This window comes from Labeo rohita, chromosome 7, assembly GCF_022985175.1.
Source record: "Labeo rohita strain BAU-BD-2019 chromosome 7, IGBB_LRoh.1.0, whole genome shotgun sequence".
Classification (NCBI taxonomy): Eukaryota; Metazoa; Chordata; class Actinopteri; order Cypriniformes; family Cyprinidae; genus Labeo; species Labeo rohita.
In genome coordinates, this window is record NC_066875.1 from 42,517,649 (window position 1) to 42,539,402 (window position 21,754).

Consider the following 21,754-nt stretch of genomic DNA (forward strand, 5'->3'; position numbering starts at 1 on the left):
AACATTGAAATGTAATAAAGGATCAGTGTAAGAGGCTTGAGTAATGAGGAGTCGCTTGATAACCTGTGGATATAAAGACGGATATGGACAGCAGAGACTGCGTCTGGAAAGGGCAGGGGGATTCAATGGCTTGACATTATTAACTCGAGACATTTTTTTCTGAACGTGTCTTCAAGTCACTTGATATTAAACGAGGATTTTATTGGCTTTCTGGTCTTTTTTCTTTGGATCTGCAGTCCATGTGACGGATTAACTGTTCTGGTTCTATTTGTTTCTATTTACTTGTCTATTTATATAATTGTTTTTATGTATGTGTCATTTATTATTATAATTTATATTACTGCAACTGTTAACATATGATTAGAAGCTTTATTTTAATTCTTACAATGCATGTTTTTGTTACAATGACAGGTCAGCATTTGAAGTGGCATCGATACGTTAAACTGAGAGTGATCAATAAATGCATGGTAAATACTGTGCATAAATTCTTCACATGCACATATTTTGGGCACCATGGAAGACTAGTGATTTTGTTGTTGTGAAGTCACCGGTACTGACAACAAGTCACAGTCTGCCTCAGTGACCGGAATCCACTCAGCGTGAACTTCGCCTGCTTTTGACTGACAGGTCTACGCTTTCCAGCTATAAAGATGACACTGATGCTGATGTTGTGCCTGCAGGGGCAAAAGATTAAAAATGCAAAATGTTTATGATGATCACCCAGTATTTTGTTACATACCGAGAACATTTGTAAAAACTGGCATCCTGGTTATTGTTTTTACTTTTAATAATGTGATGTCCACTGCATTGTAGTTCACACACTCTTATTATGTAAATAATAATAGTTCACCAAATAAATCAATAAAATAAATCTGTCTCTTTTATGTGCATTTGCAAATGTAAGGTGCTTAGAGAGTCTAAAATCAATTGTATGCAAATACATTATCGAATAAAATGACTTCATACAGTTATGAAAATCATTTAAAGGTCACTAAGGAAATAGTATAAAAGGTTTTAAGTCAGAAGTCCAATTATACATATGGATGTTTTCTTTGTGTGTTTTTATATGTTGGTTTAGTTCAAAAACCTTTTTTAATTAGCAATCTTATTTGCATATGTTTATTATTTCAATTTCTTTCTTTCTTTTAATTAATTAATTTTTATTATTATTATTTGCTATAGCTGTTGGGTGCAAAAGTGAAAACTATAAAATCAGTCATGACAGATTTAACTGACAGGTTAACCTATGTTCTTCAGGCAATAGTATTTTTCATTAATGTTAAGGAAGGGCAAGTTACCTATGTTACCCTTTGCATGTTTTGTTTTATGGTTTAGATTTTGCTGATGAGCATATAGGTTCCCTTGTGAACTCATATAGTATAGGACAAATTTGTATGTTCAGTGTTTCTTTCTACCTTCACAATAATGTTCAGTTTTGGTAGTAAATAAGTTGACTTTCAAATATAAACCTATATTTGAATGAATACATGAATGAATAAATGCAAATATTTTCTGCAATATAAACTGTGACAACTTGCCCCAGTCTCTTCTACAAGAATAAAAAGCTGAGAAAGATGCGAGTCTGGCTAGAAATCACACAGGCCTACAGGCTGGAGTTGCAAACAAAAACAACAATATTGTTTTTATCATCCATATATGTGACCCTGGACCACAAAACCAGTCGTAAGTCGCTGGGGTTTATTTGCAGCAATAGGCAAAAATACATTGTATGGGTCAAAATTATTTAATTATTTAATTAACTAAAGATCATGTTCCATTAAGATATTTTGGAAAATTCCTACTGTAAATGTATGAAAACTTAATTTTTGATTAGCAATATACATTGTTAAGAACATTATTTGAAGAACTTTAAAGGTGATTTTCTCAATAATTTGATTTTTTTGCACCCTCAGATTCCTGATTTTTAAATAGTTGTATCTCTACCAAATATTGTCCTATCCTAACAAACCATACATCAATGAAAAGCTTATTTATTCATATGATGTATAAATCTCAATTTTGAAAATGTGATCCAGGGTCACATATGTGACCTATTTGTAGCAATCGCCAAAAATGCATTATAATTTATTTTTCTTTTATGCCAAAAATCATTAGGATATTAAGTAAAGATCATGTTCCATGAACATATTTTGTAAATTTCCTACCTTAAATATATCAAAACGTAATTTTTGATTAGTAATATGCATTGCTAAGAACTTCATTTGGACAACGATTTTCACAGTATTTAGATTTTTTTGCACCCTCAGATTCCAGATTATCAAATAGTTGTATCTCGGCCAAATATGGCCCTATCCTAACAAACCACACATCAATGGAAAGCTTCTTTATTCAGCTTTCACATGATGTATAAATTTCAATTTCAAATTGACCCTTATGATTGGTTTTGTGTTCCAGGGTCACATATAGCAAATGCAAACACAATGGTGCTCGTTCATGTTTCTTTTTAACGCCATAAAGGTAATTTCTCTTCAGTTAAGTCAAAATATTACCACAAACAAATTTAAATTTTACTCAGGCATTTGGGAAGCCGACTGAATGACATCACTGCATCCTCTGCGCTCGTCGTGGGCTGGTCTGGATCCAGGGAATGGGCTCTGGAATGGGAATGGCAATGGGATGTGCCCTGCGGACTCAGATTGATGGACTCGGAAACAACAGTAAGTTTGAAAGTTATGAAAAACCACCCAAAACTTTACTTGACAGAAGCGGTTTGAGTCAGCGAGCGCTGGGTGAGATAGACAAATCCACGCGTGTGTTTTTCTCAGCTTTGTGTCTGTTGTGTTTGAGAGATTTAAACTTTTAATGAGTTTGCTAGCGGCTAGCCTTTGTAGCGGCTCGGCTAATCTGACTTTAGGGAAAGAGTTAAAGTTAAACACATTTCACTGCAGTTTTGTACTCGCCGAGACTTTCTGCATCTCATCATTGTTGTCATTTGTTGCGCTGCAAAAGTGTTTTGGAAATACTTATCCTTTATTTAATCGCGCATGTTAGATATAAACTCAACTAGCTATTTTCTCCAAACTAGTTGGAGCTGCGAGCACTTAAAGTTGATTGTTTGTGGTTTATTATCTCGTACGTAGTTTTATTGTCTCCTAGTTGTTTTATAGCCTCTGATTTTGTGAATGTTGTCTTTTAGCTTATCATTATTGGATAATAGTTGTTTTTGTTGTCCAGTAGTTTGTGTACGTCTGCATAGCTGTTTTTCATAATTTCGTTTCGGCACAGTGTTACGAAGTGACAAATCAGTCTGTTAGGTCAGTTGCAAAACCATTTAACAATATTAGCCTACTCATTAAATAATTATACATATTTAAATACCATATCATCATTTAAACCATGTCCATTATTTTTTTTTTTTAATGTCATCTGAACAGTTTTTAATAATTATTTTCATTTTGCAAAAAACATCATATATAGTAACTTAAGAATAATTAAAAAATGTAAAAAAAAGTTTTATTATAAATATAGCGTGCCACTGCAGAAACTGCTAGAAATTTTTGTTCAATATTTAGTCATCTGGCTAATATTTAGTACGCTTTGATTTAGGTTAATATCCATTTTCCATTTTAACTTTAGTTTTTATATCTTTATTGTATTATAGTATCTTAAAAAATGCTTTTTAATTTTTATTTATTGTGGTGTTTACCATGGTTTGTCTGCTTTTTGTTAATAGACTAATCATTAGCAAATCAGTTAGTATTTTTATATTTGTACTACAACAGAAGTGGGGCTAATGATTCCTATTCGTATGTTATTTCCTTTTTTACTCTTCTTTTGTAAAGCAATGACTTCTTTTTATTATTGTTATTAATTTTTCATTGTCCGAGAGGCTGTTTGATCTCTGCGCTGTAAAAAAAAAAAATAATAATAATAATCCATAAGCAAAACTAGAATTAAAAAAAAAATTGTCTAGAAAATTAACCATATATTTTTCTGTAAGTTAACAGACATTACTTTTAACCCTAAAACACAACACAGTTTAATGCATAGTTCAAAATACACGTATTGGGCTGTATTCTGAAAAATCAATACAGAAAATGTATTATATTAACATTGTGCGTTTGGCCTTATTTACAGACTTTATATGCACTCTCAGAAAAATGGGTACAAAATTTTAGGTTCTAATATGTAACCTTGAGATATTTATGTGCGTAAATAAGGTACAAAGGTGTACCGTTTGAAAGGGTCGCGTCCTAGTGACAGCTTTTGTACCTTTTTTTTCTGAGATGTTTTGCCCCATTCTCTTTCAGTTCATAACTGCTTCTTATTTAATTCAGTTCCCATAGGAAGCGGTATCACAGCCCCACAAAAGTAATGAGGGACCGCTAATCAGCTCAGCAATGTCTCCCAAAGGAGTCGGGCAAAATAAAGTGGAGGAAACAGCTGTACAGGTGGCCGTCCGGGTGCGTCCGCTGCTTCCCAAAGAGATTTTGCACAACCATGAGAGCTGCATCACTGCAGACCCAGAGGAGAAAAGGGTCACCCTTGGCAATGACCGCCACTTCCACTGTGACTTTGTGTTTGAGGATAACTCTACGCAGGAGGATGTGTACACAGAGTGCGTTCAACCCCTCATCGAGGCCTTCTTTCATGGTTTCAATGCCACGGTTTTCGCCTATGGGCAGACAGGTTCGGGCAAAACCTACACCATTGGAGAAGCCAACATTTGTAAGTATTTTATACAGAAGTTAAACCAATATTTATATATTGCTTTCTAGGTGTGTGCAGTACGGCAAAAATGTCATATCACTATTTTTTTAGGGAGGATCACAAATTAATCACAATTCCTTTGCAACTTACTGTGCTGTAAAAACTAGTAGTCCCCTACAATTAATATAAGTAAAAATTAGCTTATTGAAGACAAGCTTATTGAAGACAAGTAAATAATCAGAACAAAACAAAGATACAAATGAAGTAAAATTTGGTCCCACTTTATATTAAGTGGCCTTAACTACTATGTACTTACATCAAAAAATAAGTACAGTGTACTTAATGTTGTCATATTGTATTGCAAAACATTTTTGCTGCTATTGAGGTGGGATATGGGTAAGGTTAGGGAGAGGTTTGGTGGTATGGGTAGGTTTAAGGGTGGGTTAAAGTGTAAGGGATGGGTCAACAGTGTTATTAAATGTAATTACAGAAATTAATTACAGATGTAATTACATGTAGGTTTTTTTAAAAATCTAAGTACATTGTTAAGACATGTATGTACACAATACGTGCATTGTATCGAATTATTTATTTCAGTGTAAGTATTTAGTAGTTAAGGCCACGTAATATATAGAGTAGGACCGAAAATAAATAACGTTAACAAATGTAAAATGCAACACTGCATGAATGAAAGATACATTGATTTTTACTAAAGCTAATAATGTTGAGCACTTAATGATTTTCTCTTTTTCTTTGGTCGTTTAATTAGCATTAATGACAGACAGCAGCAGGTTTATTAGGCTGTTGTCACTTTAAGATTTCTTCCAGTCGAATGTGTTTTCATGTTTCTTTATCGCTCTAATGGGTTAATACCTTTAAAACTAAAGGATGTGCGAATATACACTACCAGTCAAAAGTTTTTGAACAGTAAGATTTTTAATGTTTTTAAAGAAGTCTCTTCTGCTCACCAAACCTGCTTTTATTTGATACAAAATACAGCAAAATCAGTAATACTGTGAAATATTTTTCAGCATTGAAATCACAGGAATATATTACATTTTAAAATATTTTTTAAATAGAAAGCAATTATTTTAAATAGTACAAATATTTCAAAGTTTTACTGTTTTTGCTGTACTTTGGATCAAATAAATGCAGGCTTGGTGAGCAGAAGAGACTTTAAAAAACATTATTAACCTTATTGTTCTAAAATGTCTGACTGGTAGTGTATTCACTTACAGACATAAATTGGACACATTTGGTCATGATCTGTACAATTCTTTTGAATGGTAGACTGTGGACATCTTCAAAATCGATCACGGTACAAAATCGTCATATCACCCACCCCTAGGGCTTTATACAATACAGTTTGCTTCAATGCAGCTTCACATTAATAAACAGTGTTAACATGGCAAAATTCATCAATATATAGAAGAGCAATGTTTTTCTTTCATTGGAGGTATATTAAGTATTGTGACAGCTGATGTGTTGAGTAAACAGATCAAGAGCACGCCTGAGTTCAATTCCTTACAGCATATTATTAATTGGGCTTCATCTAGACCAGACATGATTCACAAGGCTAGTAAAGGCTTTGTCTGTGTCTTGTTAAAATGCTTCCACGAGTTTGCACATTGATGCTGCCAGCAACACCTCCCCCGGTTCATTTGCCACCGCTCCACTTGCAATCTGAGATCTTGCGTTTTAGCATTCTGCCTCATAGAGTTATTCATTAACCTGCTGTTGGTTTTTTGGCCGCAGCCGCTTTTAGGGATGACGAACAGGGCATCATTCCCAGAGCCGTGGCCGAGATCTTCAAACTCCTGGACGAGAATGACCTCACTGACTTCTCCGTCCGAGTGTCGTACATGGAGGTTTACAAAGAGGTCTTTAGAGACCTTCTGGAAGTTGAGACAGCCAGTAAAGACATACATATTCGAGAGGATGAAAAGGGCAACGTAGGTAAGTTTGTGAGGGAAAACTGATGCAAAAGTAGGAATGTGCAAAATACACTACCATGTGGTAAGGTTTTTTAATTTTTATAAAAGTCTTTTAGACTAAAACACAGTAAAACTGTAATATTTTGAAATATTATTACAATTTAAAACAATTGTCTACTATTTTATTACATTTTAAAATGTAATTTGTTCCTGTGACGCAAAGCTGAATTTTCAGCATCATTAGTCCAGTCTTCAGTGTCACATGATCCTTCAGAAATCATTCTAATATGCTGATTTGCTGCTCAAGAAACATTTCTTATTATTATCAGTGTTGAAAACAGCTGTGCTTTGTGGAAACTATGAAACTTTAAGGATTCTTTGATGAATAGAAAATCAGCATTTATTTAAAAAAAGAAATATTGTGCAACATTACATTTACTGTCACTTTTGATCAATTTAATGCATCTTTGCTGCATGAAATTATTACTGGTAACACTTTACAGTTGATGTCATTTGTTAACATTAGTTAATGTATTAACTAACATGAGGGAACGATCAACAATACATTTATTACACTATTTATTAATCTTTGTTAATGTTAGTTAATAAAAATACAGTTGTTTATTGTTTGTTCATGTTAGTTTACAGTGCATTAACTAACATTAACAAACACAACTTGTGATTTTAATAATGCATTAGTAAATGCTGAAACATTAACTAAGATTAATAAATGCTGTGGAAGTATTGTTCATTCTTAGTTCTTCTTAACTAATGTTAACTAATGAACCTTATTGTAAAGTGTTACCATAAAACTTATGGACCCCAAACTTTGACTTCAAAATAAAATCAAAATAAGTTTGTAAATATTAAAATTGGTTTTAGAATAATTACAGCATGTCACACTGCAGGTGAAAACTTGAAATCATGTCAGCTGCTTATAAGCTGACAAACTCCTGACAGCATCTGATTATTATTCAGTCATTTTTAGTTTTGTTATGCTTCTCCTCTTTTGAAATACTTTATTTTCTGTTTCTTGCGTACTTTTTGTGTTGACTTTTTAAACTGCCCGTCTAGACTAGTTGACTAATCAGGAAGTTTTCAGAAAGTCTTTCAGTACGTGACTGTTTTATAACAGAAAGGCATCTTTTGTGTTTACCCACAGTGCTCTGCGGTGTGAAGGAATGTGAAGTGGAGGGACTTGATGAGGTGCTGAGTCTCTTAGAGTCAGGAAAGACGGCCCGTCACACTGGGGCCACCCAGATGAACCCCCACTCCAGTCGCTCTCACACCATCTTCACGGTGCTCATGGAACAGAGGCGTGGAGGTTCTCGAGGAGCGGCTGGGACTGTGCAGATCCTCTCTTCAAAATTTCATTTTGTGGACTTGGCTGGATCAGAGCGCATCCTCAAAACGGGGAACACTGGTGAACGGCTCAAGGAGAGCATTCAGATCAACAGTGGTCTTTTGGCTCTCGGAAATGTCATTGGAGCACTTGGGGACCCTAAAAGAAAAGGCACCCATATACCATACAGGGATTCCAAAATCACCAGGTACAGATAAAAATGCTGATTTTTACCCATTATGGCTAGTAGTGTTTGCTAAAGCAAGAATCGCTATTGATATTGTTTACTTTTAAACACAAAAATAATATGAATATTAATAATATGAAACCACATCCTAAACTTTAGAACAGTAAATTTTAAATGTAAAATTTTCAATTTAAAATTTTCTCAAGAAAAAAGTCAGAGGTTCTTGGTTTAGCCATCTTTTTTTAAACATTTTTTTCAAGAACAGGGTAGAGACAGCTGAAAAAAGTCTACATTCAAAAAGACAAAATCTACGTTCTGTTGATAATTCACTAAAAACATAAGTTCATTTGCAAAACAGATAACTCAGTTTTTAACAATTTTCAAAAATCATGCTTTTTTTATTGTGCATTCTAATTAATATAAATCAAACTGCAGTTTAAAAGTAAAAATTGAAGTAAAAATAACTTTTAAAAAATACAGATAAAACACAATAAAAACACGATAACATAATAAAAAACATGATTTTTGAAATAAAAAAAAACAGTTATCTGTTTTTGCAAATAAACTTTTATGTTTTTTAGTGAATTGTCAACAGAAAGTAGATTTTGTCTTTTTGAATGTAGATTTTTTTTTCTTTTAAATATGTTTATTTTTTCAGCTGTCTCTACCTTGTTCTTGAAAAAGTTAAACTAAGCACCTCTGACTTTTTTCTTCAGAAAATTTTAAATGTTCTGTTCTAAAGTTTAGGATATATATATATTCATTTCTTCCTGTGATTTTCTGAGTAATTGTACACTACTTTTCACAAGTTTTGGGTGAGTATGTTTTTTTTCTTTAAGAAATGTATACTTTTATTCCACAAAGATGCAAAAAAATATATATATATCATAGTTTCCTTAAAAATATTAAGCAATGCATCTGATTTCAACATTAGAAATGTTTGAAATATTTGTAGCAATAGCCAAAAATACATTGTATGGGTCAACATATGCTTTTATGCCAAAAATCATTAGGATATTAAGTAAAGATCATGTTCCATGAAGATATTTTTTAAATTTCCTACCCGTAAATATATCAAAATGTAATTTTGGATTAGTAATATGCATTGCTAAGAGCTTCATTTGGACAAATTTAAAGGCGTTTTTCTCAATATTTCGATTTTTTTGCACCCTCAGATCCCAGATTTTTAAATAGTTGTATCTCAGACCATACATTTTACCTTTTCCATCACTGACTGAAATGCTCTCAGTGGTATTCTTGTAGTCAAGTTTTGGGAAGAGGAAATGTGTAACATCATCTTTATGTAGTTTAAAGGCTTTTAAGATCAATCTGTGTCAATCTGTGTTGCATCTTGTTGTCAGGATCCTAAAGGACTCTCTTGGAGGCAATGCCAAAACCCTCATGATTGCCTGCATAAGCCCTTCCTCCTCAGACTTTGATGAGAGCCTAAACACACTCAACTACGCCAAGCGGGCTCGTAACATCCAGAACCGGGCCACAGTCAACTGCCGGGGAGAGCCAGATCGCGTCGAGGGCCTTGAGCTCCAGATCAAAGCGCTAAGACGAGCTCTTGAAAACCGCCAGCGCTCTGAAACCCGCATTATTGCACGCTCAGACCCCGAGAAGAGACTTCGGCCCTTTGAACTGGACGTGAGGAAGCTGCAAGCGGAGAGCGCCCACTACAGGACCTGCACGGACTCGGCCTACAGGCTTTTAACAGAACTCCAAGGTGAAGGAACTCTGAATGCAGGTCAGCTCCTGCGGGTGAAAGAGTGGCTTTGCGCCGTTGAGGAGGAACGCAGCGGATTGACCTCGGCGTCGGGACTGGACAGCGGCATCGAGAGCAGCTCTACCGAAGACAGCACCGCGCTGAAAAGAGGGCGGGCGGCACTGAACAACCAGGTTGGCTGCAGGCACATCCATTTTCAAATATGAATATTTTATGTTTAACAATTCATCATAAAAAGGCAATAATGTATCGTGTCAGGTCATTATTTCTTAAGCATTAATTTCAGACGTCATGATGTGATTATCTGCGTGATTCTCATGGCAGTGGGATTTATTTATGCCAAAGGATCCTGACCATGTGAAAGAGGACTGGAGTGGAGACCGCGAGGACTACGTTTCCCAGCTGCAAGCCCGGATACAGCGACTAGAACAAGAAAACACTGACTTCTTAGCCGCTCTGGAAGATGCCATGGAACAATACAAACAGCAGGTGAGGGAACTGAAATCTCTACCAAATTCTCTGTGGTTTTAGTTGTGATTTTGAATGAAGATTTAATTATGCTGCACTACTAGTCAAAAGTTTTTGAGCAGTAAGATTTTTAATGTTTTTGAAAGAATTCTCTTCTGCCCACCAAACCTGTATTTATGTGATCCAAAATACATCAAAAGTAAAACTGCTTTCTATTTGAATATTTTAAAATGTAATTTATTCCTGTGATCAAAGATACATTTTCAGCATCATTACTTCAGTAATGCTGATTTGCTGTTTAAGAAACATGTTTTTATTATTATTAATTCTTCTTAATTTTATTATTAAATCTGTAATTATTTTTTAGTAAGGATGCTTTAAAATTGATCAAGAGTAATGATAAACACATTTATAATGTGACAAAAGATTTCTATTTCTGATAAATGCTTCTGAACTTTCTATTCATCAAAAAAAAAACTACTCAGCTGTTTTTAACATAATAATAAATTATTTTTCTGCAGAAAATCAGAATATTAGAATGATTTCTGAAGGATCATGTGACTGGAGTAATGATGCTAAAAATTCAGCTTTGAAATCACAGGAATTGCATTTTAAAAAATATTCAAATAGAAAACTGTTATTTTAAATAGTACAGATATTTCAAATTTTAGTTGTTTTTCCTGATTGAAAAATGCAGGCTTGGTGAGCAGAAGAGAATTCTTTAAAAAACATGAAAAATCGTACTGTTTAAAAACTTTTGACTGGTAGTGTATATTTCAGCGTTAAACATTAATGCATTCTTTAAAGTCTTGGAAAAACTCTATTTCTATAGTAAATTAAAATGCATCTAATTAGGTTCTGCTTAAAATATTTTATTGGTAAGGTTTCCTGTTTTCAAGGAAATGCTGTATAAAAGTTTGGGGTTGGTGAGATTTGTGTGCTCACCAAGGCTGCATTTTTTTTACTTAAAAATACTGTAAAAATAGTCATTTATAGCTGATTTTCAGCAGCCGTTACTCCAGTCTTCAGTTTATGAATTAGGGTGCGTTTATAACACAATACGTGTTTTATAACCTGGGCATTAAATTAACAAAAACTAGTTAACACTTCTGTGAGTGTGGTTCCTAATGGAGTGATGGATTTGACTTTTTATCTTCTTTTTTTTTTTTTGCAATGAAACTCTTTGTATTTATTCTTTTTTGGGGGGTAAGTTGTTGAAAAACTTTTGTGGATTTTATTTTTATTGGATCAAATGTGAACACAAAAATCATGTTTGTTGTAGTTTCCTGTTCACCACTGTAGATGTGTACTCACATATTCTGCTTATGAGAACCCTGGAAAAGGGTCAAATGAAGTAAAACCTGCTCACAGTGATGTCTCATTTTCTACAAATTGGTTAGCAAGTCTAATTTACTAGAGAATCATTCTAAATGAACTGGTCATTATCCAGTAATGACAAACAAACTAGAAATGTCATTGTAAAGTTATGGAAATGCATGGGCATAAAAATTGTGAGAAACCTGTATGTTTACTAAAGATGGTGTTGTGAAATTGCTTTTCATGTCTTAAATCTCCTATGAGCCCATGCATTGTCATATTCATTTGCACATCATTCAGCTGTTTGTCTGTTTTTGTATATTTTACAGACAATATTTTACCCACAGCCATAAAAACAGACAACAAAGCTAAGCAGTCAGGTTTATAAATAGATGATTGATCTGAGCGCAGCTCAATTGTTCAGATCTTCAACATGCCCAATAGACACGTTTTTCTGTTTTTGGAACGCTGAATAATACAATGGAGATATTTGTGCAAAAACACTTAAATTAAGAGAGACCACGTTGTGCTAATTATCTGGCACTAATAATATCTGTGTTTATGGCAGACGTCTGTCATTTCAGTAGAATTCATATTAGATTTCTGCATTACATAAAAAAATGTACAATGTGCTGTTAAAGCAGTCATTACTCTCACTCATCTATTTATCTGTTTGTCTGTCTGTCTGTCTACCTATCATTTATTCTGTTGTTCGTTCTATCGCTCATTCTATTGTTCTGTCATTCTATAGATCCTGTTATTGTTGTCATTAAGTAATACTAAAACTATTAAAACTATTATCTGTCTGTCTGTCTGTCTATCATTCTATGGTTCTATCTGTTGTTCTATCTATCTCTCATTCTGTCTATCTATCGTTCTATCTATCGTTCTATGGTTCTATCTGTCTATCAATCGTTCTATCACTCTATCTTTCTTTCTATTGCTCTATCATTCTATCTATCTGTCTGTCTATCCTTCTATCTTTCTATCGCTCTATCACTCTAACTATCATTCTGTCTATCTATCATATATCTATTGATCGTTCTAATGATCGATCTGTCTATTGCTTTATCTTTCTTTCATTCTATTGTTCATTCTGTCATTCTATCATTCAGCCTGTTATTGTCATTAAGTAATACTAAAACTATTAAAAATTTTGTTAAGTGAAATAAAGCTAAAATAAAATAAATATTAGATTAAAAAAACTTGAAAAACCTAAATAAAAATTAGATCTGTTTGTCTGTCTGTCTAGCGTTCTATCTATCAGTGTCAGTGTTGTAAATCATTTTTGTTCATTGAAATGTTATATATCTTTAACCAATTTAAGCAAATATAATAAATATCCATTTCCTTCAGATTGCACATCACTGCTGCAGTGCACACAAGACTGAAAACAACACTGGAGACATTGGTTGTCTTTTCACATGGTTGTAACTGGATGTTGCTTTCTTTCATTCCTAGAGCGATAAACTACAAGAGCAGCAGGATCTAATAGCGGAGCTTCACAGTCTGTTAGCCCAGCCTGGAGGAGTGGGGCTGCTCCACCTGAAACAAAGACCTCACACAGCTCCTATCAACTCACTTCTGCAGACATCAGACACCGCCGGCCGCCTCACTCCTCCCTGCGACAGTGATGTGGGCAGAAGCCTCGCCAGACAGGTAATAGATATGTTTTGATTTGTCTCACAGCATCCTCGACCACAAACACACATCAACTTTAATTCAAGATACAATCCACAGCTGCCGCCACCTGGGCTGAGCTGTTAGTAGTACACAAACATCTTCAAACACTTGCCACACACGCTGCGTAATTCTGTGTTTTGACTTCACCCACATACTTTCAGATGCAAACAAATTCACCTAATTGCCAAGGTAACATTGTGATGTCTTAACAGTCTATTATACACCCTAAACACACTTTTGATGCTTATGTTTCAAGTCTGTCGTATGACAAGCTGGCATTTGATGTGTCGTCAAGAGACAGGGTTATTTATTAAAGCAATAAGCCATGAGCGGCTGTGTGTTAAGCCTTGTTTATACTTTTGCTTAGCACTAACCCTCTGCAGACTGTTAGCACGGCTCACTGCACGCAAAAAATTTTACGCTTACCTGGCTGGGTATGATATTATTTGTTTATGTTCATTGAACATTAATAAATTGCAAAAGGAGGACAAAACAATAGAAACAGTGTTTACAGTGACTTCACTGGTTCACGTTTTTTTGTACAGTCTTAAAGTTTAGTAATGTACAGCTACTGTTTAAAGAAATTAATATTTTTATTAAGGACTCATTAAACTAAGTGACAGTAAACATCTTTTACATTGTTACGAAAAATTATTTTTCAAATAAATGCTGCTCCATATCAAACATTTTTTTTTTCTGCTTCAAATGTTAAGCAGCACCACTGTTTTCAGTATTGATAATAATAAATGTTTCTTAAGCACCATGTTGGCATATTAAAATGATTTCTGAAGGATAATGTGATACTGAAGACTGCAGTAATGAAGCTGAAAAGTCAGCTTTGCCATCACAGGAATAAATTACATTTATTTTATAAATTATACTGAATATTTCTACAAAATAAAATAGTTTATTAACATTATTTTTGGTGAAATTGTTAATACATTGATTTGCAAATGATGTGCGATGGTGTGTGTATCAGGGTTAGAAGTTAATGAGGACTTGTGGCAAAAAATGTCCTGCACAATTAAACAACGTATTACGGCTGTCGCCTTTAAAATAAAATGTGAAAATGAATGAAAAGTGTCAATTTGTGGAATTGCATTTAGATCCGCTCACACTGCGTTGCTTTTACACGCTGTTTTGTACAGCATTGAGCCTTATAACCAATCAAACGCATTTCTGTTTAACTTAGGAATGCATTGACCAGTCAGAGGCGCTTAGATTAGTCAGTGCTGAAAATGCCAGAGCTGTTGATGAGTGCGCATGCTCATCAATTCCCTCATCATACACAACACAGTGCAGATACGATGTAAATAAAAGATTGCTTTTGTAGCTGTAGTGATTATAACGAGAGTTTTTGCATAACTTGTGCTAGACTTGGCTAATGTCGTGGACCAGCATGTTTGTCTATGAAGACAGAATGCGTCATGCCCAAAACAAAAACATTTTATATTGTTTTCTATATTAATATTAATAATCATTATTACAATATAAAGAGCAAAAATGTACAATAATAATTTTTGTCATAATATTGCAGCCCTAAGACCTCCTGTTTTTACATGTATAATTGAGACATTGTTGAGATTGAGTCTGTTGTTATTGACAAAAGTTTAAAATATTGATTAAGTGTAGTAATTGGGTAAATTTAAGTATTTAACATTAAAGACAACATATGTGACCCTGGACTACAAAACCAGTCATAAGTGTCAATTTTTTTTAATTGATGTATGGTTTGTTAGGATAGGACAATATTTGGCCGAGATACAACTGTTTGAAAATCTTAAATTTGAGGGTGCAAAATAATCTAAATACTGAGAAAATTGCCTGTAAAGTTGTCCAAAAAAGTTCTTAGCAATGCATATTACTAAGCGAAAATTAAGTTTTGATATATTTACGATAGGAAAATATCTTCATGGAGCATTATCTTTACTTAATATCCAAATGATTTTTGGCGTAAAAGAAAAATCAATCATTTCGACCCATACAGTGTGCAGTATTTTTGACTATTGCTACAAATATACCTGTGCTACTTAAGACTGGTTTTGTGGTCTAGGGTCACATATGGTTTTTGTAATAATAAGGTGATTATAAAAATTGCCCTCACAAAGGTAAAAAATGCCCCTGGAAATTAGTTCTAGGGGGCGAATATTGCCCTTTAATGGAAAAGTAAATTTCTGATCCTAGTGTGTATATCAGATATTTTACGGTAGATTGGGTGCCCTAACAACTTCAAAATTGTTATTATTAAAAATGATTTGTTTCAGGTCAAATGTTTTAATATTGTTAATTATTCTTAGAGCTTTCTGGTTTGGGTCAAAGCAAAAAAGAAATATTTATGAAATATAAAACTTATGAACTGTTTTTAGGTTGAAATGTGTTCGTCAGTAGACAACGGCTCATTTTTAGTCCAAACCCAATGGGACAGCGGACGAGGAAACGCTCACTTTGAAATCTCTGGGAAAGGAGTGAACCGAGATGAAGATGACCATGTTCAAACCGCCAGAGATAAACGCAAGTATGTCAAATTAATCTAGTACTAATGAGAAGGTTCATTGAGAATGAATTGCTAATTGATTCAGCATTGCCGTCATTCCTGACAGATCCATCAATGTGACCTGGACAAAGAAAGATGCTCCGTTGCTCCAAGGGTCTTGTGCCGGGACCAGGGCAACCCTGTCTCAGTCGTTCGGGCTTGGCCATCCTCCAGGTCTACAATGCACCAGACGCACATGTAAGTTAAACATCCTTGAAAACATTTGACAAGAGTCTCTGTGTTTGACAGAAGCACACTGGCCCACATTAGTTCTTTTCCAATATTCAGTCGGTTGGCTTTGATTTGTTGTGATTGATTCTCCAGCTAACAGCAGCATTGGTGAGAGCTCGGTTTGGGAGAGCGTGAGAGGTTTTGGAGGGGAGTTCTGCTCAGAGAGAGGGCTTCTCCAGGCACAGCAGAAGATCAGAGAGCTCTCCATCACCATCCGCATGAAGGAGGAACTTATTAAAGAGCTGGTCAAGACAGGTGAGAAAACTTGCTGGTCAGAAGTATCAGTACTAAAATGAAAGGTAATATTAAAATAACAAAAAAGTAGGGATGCACAATATTGGATTTTTGACGATATCTAATATATAGATAATTTTCAATGCATTTTGCCCGATAGCTGATGCCGATACTGATATATTTCCTTTTGTTTGGAAATAACAAAAAGTCTCTCCTATGCATAAATTATAAGCAAAGTATTTTTAATTTTGGCTAGTTTTTAACTAGAACTTATTTGTTAGAATTAAATAAACAATAATGGAATTCTTTTATAATGACAGTACATTGCAGCTTTGAAAAGAACTATAAATAAACAATATATCAATCGCTGCATTTTTTCTTTCAGAAAAATGCATTTTAAGATTTAACATTTGTAGATGGTCTAAAGCAAAATAAATGTAAAAATTCTGAAAATCTTTTAGAGCTCATACTTTGTTTGAAAAAATATAACATTATACATCAATGAATAAATCAGTATATATAAAAATATTAAATTTACAAGTGTCATATTTGTGAATTTATTTTTTATTTATTTATTTTTTTTTTTTTATATTTGTCTAAGCTATAGCTTCTGACCTTTAAATCAAAACATGCTGTAACGTGTCATTCTGTACGTGCATTCTCAGATTAAATGCAGCGATCCAAAACAGTGAATCTAGTCATCCTTTAGGCCAAACTTTGCTTCAAGAATGAGCCACACTACTGACGTGATCTAATAGCTAGCACACCCTATGCATATGTGAGTTATTCCTCTTATCGGCAAGACATATCAGCATAATTTTTTACATCGGGCCGTTGAGGTTGTTTACATTTAAAGCCATTATCGTCTGATTCCAGTATTGGTCCTATAATATATATGCATAATAATGCATCCGTACAAAATAGTTTGTTTTAAAGTATCTGTTGTATAGAGTTCAGACTCAGATATCTGAAAATATGTGTCATTTGTCAGAATTACGTCAATCCTGCAGCACTTTTTGTGCCCCGCCAGTGTACAAAGATCAATAAGAACTTTAATAATGGATAATGAAAATGATTGACAACCAGTTTCATCATCTATTAGTTGAGTCTTTGTGCTGTGCAGTCAAGAACCTTCATCTGTTGCGCTACTTTACAGCAGTTGAAACAAAATGGCAAGGTCACAGAGCTAGCGTTCACAATATAAGTTGTCCAAAGCGTGGGAGCGTATTATTTTAAATGCTTTAAAGAATCTCATAATTTTATGTGCCCAGTGATTTGTGACAGATGCTTGTGTTGTTTAATGTGCTGGATAGCAGCTTAACTTTGTTAAAGTCTTATCTGTAAATGATAGACATTTACTTTTATTTTGTATAAAGGCACCACATCTCAACATATTCAAGCATGTATGCAAACTGTTAGGTCATGACTCTAGCAGATGGCATAATTTAATGGTTTGATTTAGATTTCCATAAAGAAATATATTGAATTGTCCTTTAAATTAGTTTTATTAGTTTCATAGCAGTAGCTGATCAGTTTAAACTTGCATTTTTCTTTGCACATTACCCTTCAAATGTTTGGGGTCAGTAAAACATGACTTCTTTCAAAAAAAATGTTCCAGTTGCAAATGTTTTGGTATTCATGTGCTTATTGTTTTTGTTTGCACTGCAACACCACAAAAAATCAGAGAAGAAAAGTCAAACTTGAAATTTCACACAGAACTCAAAAATGGATTGGACAAAATTATTGGCACCTTGTCAAAATTGTGAGAAATAATTGCTTTTCAAACATGTGATGCTCCTGTATTTGTATTTAGACACACCTGTGCCAAGTAACAAGTGTGGGCAATATAGTAATCACACTTGCAACCAGTTAAAATGGAGAAAAGTTGACTCAACCTTTGTGTTGTGTGTCACACTGAGCATGGAGAAAAGAAAGAAGTGTAAATAGTTGTCTGTGGATTTGAGAGGAAAAAAATTGTGGAAAAACATGGACAATCTCAAGGCTACAAGTCCAGAGATCTTAATGTTCCTGTGTCAACTGTGGGCAATATCATCAAGAGGTTTACAGCCCATGGCACTGTGGCTAACCTCCCTGGATGTGGATGGAAGAGCAAAATTAATGAAAAATTACAACAAAGGATTGTTTGAATGGTGGATAAAGAACCATGATTAACTTTCAAACAAATTCAAGCTGATCTGCAGACACAGTCTATCGCACTATCCATCGCCATCTGAATGAAAAGTGACGCTATGGTAGGAGACCCAGGAGAAAACCACTGCTGACAAAAAGGCATATAAAAGCAAGACTGGAGTTTGGCAAAACCTATGTGACAAAACCACAATCCTTCTGGGAGAGCGTACTGTGGACAGATAAGACAAAAGTAGAGCTTTTTGGTAAAGGACATCTTTTCTTCTCTGTTTTTTTGTGTGCATGTGTTGTTCCAATGCAAAAAAAAAATAAATAATAAACATGTGAGTACCAATACATTTGCAACTGCAACAATTTTCTGAGAGCAGGGTTGCATTTTCTGACAGAATTGCAAGGGTGCTGATCAGAAATACAGTAAAACAGTAAAAATGTGAAATATTACACTTTGAAAAAACAGTTGTGCTGGATAATTTTTGTAAAAAAATGGATACTTAGAATTCTTTGGAGAATAGAATGTTCAAAACAACAGCAATTATTTAAAATTTGAATTTTATTTAAAATATTTTAAATCTTGTTTTTAAATCTAATTGGAATCTTATTTTAAATGTATTTACTGTTACTTCTGATCATTTTAATGCTTCCTTGCTGAATAAAAGTATTAATTTCTTACTTTCTTAATTTCTTAAAATCTTACTGACCCTAGACTTTTCAGCTTCCATCATAAGTTTATGATTATCAGTGTTTCTTCTGTGTTTTACAAATCTTGCTTTTCTCTTATAATTTTCATCTTCTCTTTTTCTCTCTAGGTAAGGATGCCCAGGCCATGAACAGGCAGTACAGTCGTAAGATCTCCGAGCTGGAAGCCGAGGCGGAGCAGGCCCGTGCAGAGCTCACAGAGGCGCAAAAGCAGCTGCAGGACCTGGAGGTTCAGGGCAGCCGTGACGCTGCTGACCGCTCCAAAGCTCAGGAGTGCAGGAGGAAAATCGCAGCTGCGCAGAGCAAAGTTCAGGTCTGTGTCTGGCAGCTTTGGCTTGCCGAAAGGCATAATTATGGAAATCCCGTTTGAGTGGTGTTTCTCTAGAATGGTTTTAGGGTTGTCACAATACCAACAATTCAGTATTGGTAGTAGTGGGCAATATGGCAAAAAATTATTTTTATTAATTTATTTTATTTATTTATTTATTTATTTTTCAGAACATTCGAACTATTCTCAATTTTATTTTTTTTTTATGATTTTTAACTAGTCACCTAAAAAATGTAACCACAATATGATTCAAGTAACTTTTTCTTTATTAACCCTCTAGTTAAAGAAAATTCTATTCCAATTGCACCACATATGAAGTTGTCAACATGATGTAAATGTTGAACAAATCACTTGTTAAATTTATTTGCAGAAAAGATGCATGAATTACAATTACATCTTGTACAATCTTGTCTTATACACATTATATGTTAAGAAATAATACAAGTAAAATTATATATTAAAAAAAAAACTTTAAAAGTCAAGGTAATTCAAATTCAAAATGACTGAAAGTGTAATACCGGTAGATTATTATCAACTATAAATGTTAGAAACATTCAGACATAGACTTTTCTGAGGTTAGATGCTGTATTTAATTTAACTTCGATGCTGTGAGTGATAAACTTACTGTCTTTACAATGGCACGCACTTTATAAAGATCCTAAATCATGTAATTTTCACAACTCACAACTTGAGCTGCATGATTAATCGTTAAAAGATCACAATCTGGATTCAAACACCCACTGCCGCTGACACGGGGAGTAGTTATCATGTTTAGGTATGAAACCGCTTCACAAACAGTGTTTTTAACTAGGGATGCACCAAATTTTTGGCCGCCGGAAATTATCGGGCGAAAATGCCATTTTCGGTTGAGCCGAAAATATATATATATGTGACGCTCCGCTCAATATTCCGCTCTATGAATGTGCGTTCTGCTGGTGTACCGCTCGCCGTGCTCACCGGAAAAGCAGAGTCCGCTCAAATAACACGCCAATTGGAAATTTCTCTGTAGTACACTTGTTCCTGTTTGCAGTAGCGTTACTGTGCTGTAACATGCTGTAGTACAGCTGTACTGGGCAATGCTGATAAAATGACACTACACTCTCATCCACTGATCTGCTCACATGCTTTGATAATAACAGCTTTGTAGGACTATACATTATTTTAATAATTAGTCAAAAAAGTTATATCTGATTCTTTTGCATAGAACTAAATAAAAATATATATTGATATGTAATATATTTTCTGTCCAGTTTTATTGTGTTATTTTCAGTAAATCTGTGGTTCTTTTATTGGCTTGTGTTTTTTAAATTAGTATCATTCAAATTATTGAATTAAATTTAAAAAAATCGTATAAAATTACTTTATATTATTTAATAGAATAGTAAATAATTATCACAAAGTATTTTTGGTTTCAGTTTTCAGGCAAGTGCATCCAGAATTTTCGGTTTCGGCCCAGAATTTTCATTTTGGTGCATCCCTATTGTTAACCACACAGTATTATTTATGTCTTGCAATCATTCATATTATCACAGAAGTACTGGGATAAAAGTTTATAGTTCTGATATATATGTTCATGGTAGTGGTCAAAATGGAGCGAATTATCTTTTGAAAGTACTTTTTGCTTCAAATTGGTGCTTCAAATAATGTTTTTTGATTACATTGTTTCAACAAACCAAATTCATGGCAACAAGTGACAGTTAAAAAAAATTGTCATTGAATCATTCATTCAAGAGATTTGTTTAATAATGCTAATTCATTTAGTAATGGAACAAGTGAAGTATGTACGAGAGAGCCATTGAATCATTAATTTAAACTTTTTTTTAAATAACTAAAAAAATAATTATACATGTTTAAATAGACTGCAGCCATTAAAATTATTTTAAATATAAGTTTTTTCGCTTAGTTCAGATACGTAGGGGAATCGTGATCTTTATAAAGTAAATAATTGCGTTTCTCACTTTATCCAGAATCATGCAGCTGTACTCACAACTTTCAGAAACAACAGTAAAATTCATTGAATGCACTGTACCTCATGGCCTTTTTTCATTCCCAAAATTCAACATGGTGCTACCTTGACTAAGATCTATTGAAACCAAATGAATGTGACCAAATAAAATGACTTAAATGACATGTGAAACAGGCCTTACTCTGCAAATATTCATTAAAAAACAACTTTTAGCTTTAGTTATCACTTGTGAAGAATCTTTGAACGGCATAATTTGAAGCATTAAAGGTTTAGTTCACACAAAAATG

The 21,754-nt window shown here is 34.0% G+C and overlaps 1 protein-coding gene across 2 annotated transcripts in view; it reads left to right on the plus strand.

Moving 5' to 3' along the window:
* Positions 1-2,558: 2,558 nt before the first annotated feature.
* kif7 (kinesin family member 7) overlaps positions 2,559-21,754 on the plus strand; it is a 29,045-nt gene continuing 9,849 nt past the window's right edge. Inside the window, exons 1-11 of one of the 2 annotated variants that reach the window (XM_051115653.1) lie at positions 2,559-2,678; positions 4,299-4,689; positions 6,427-6,627; positions 7,768-8,155; positions 9,496-10,036; positions 10,188-10,352; positions 13,110-13,307; positions 15,698-15,846; positions 15,932-16,062; positions 16,189-16,350; positions 19,284-19,486. In XM_051115653.1, the coding sequence (XP_050971610.1) occupies positions 4,362-4,689; positions 6,427-6,627; positions 7,768-8,155; positions 9,496-10,036; positions 10,188-10,352; positions 13,110-13,307; positions 15,698-15,846; positions 15,932-16,062; positions 16,189-16,350; positions 19,284-19,486 (2,466 nt within the window). In that variant the 5' untranslated portion in view covers positions 2,559-2,678; positions 4,299-4,361. The remainder of the gene's footprint in view (positions 2,679-4,298; positions 4,690-6,426; positions 6,628-7,767; positions 8,156-9,495; positions 10,037-10,187; positions 10,353-13,109; positions 13,308-15,697; positions 15,847-15,931; positions 16,063-16,188; positions 16,351-19,283; positions 19,487-21,754) is intronic. The other variant, XM_051115654.1, reaches the window with a different exon arrangement.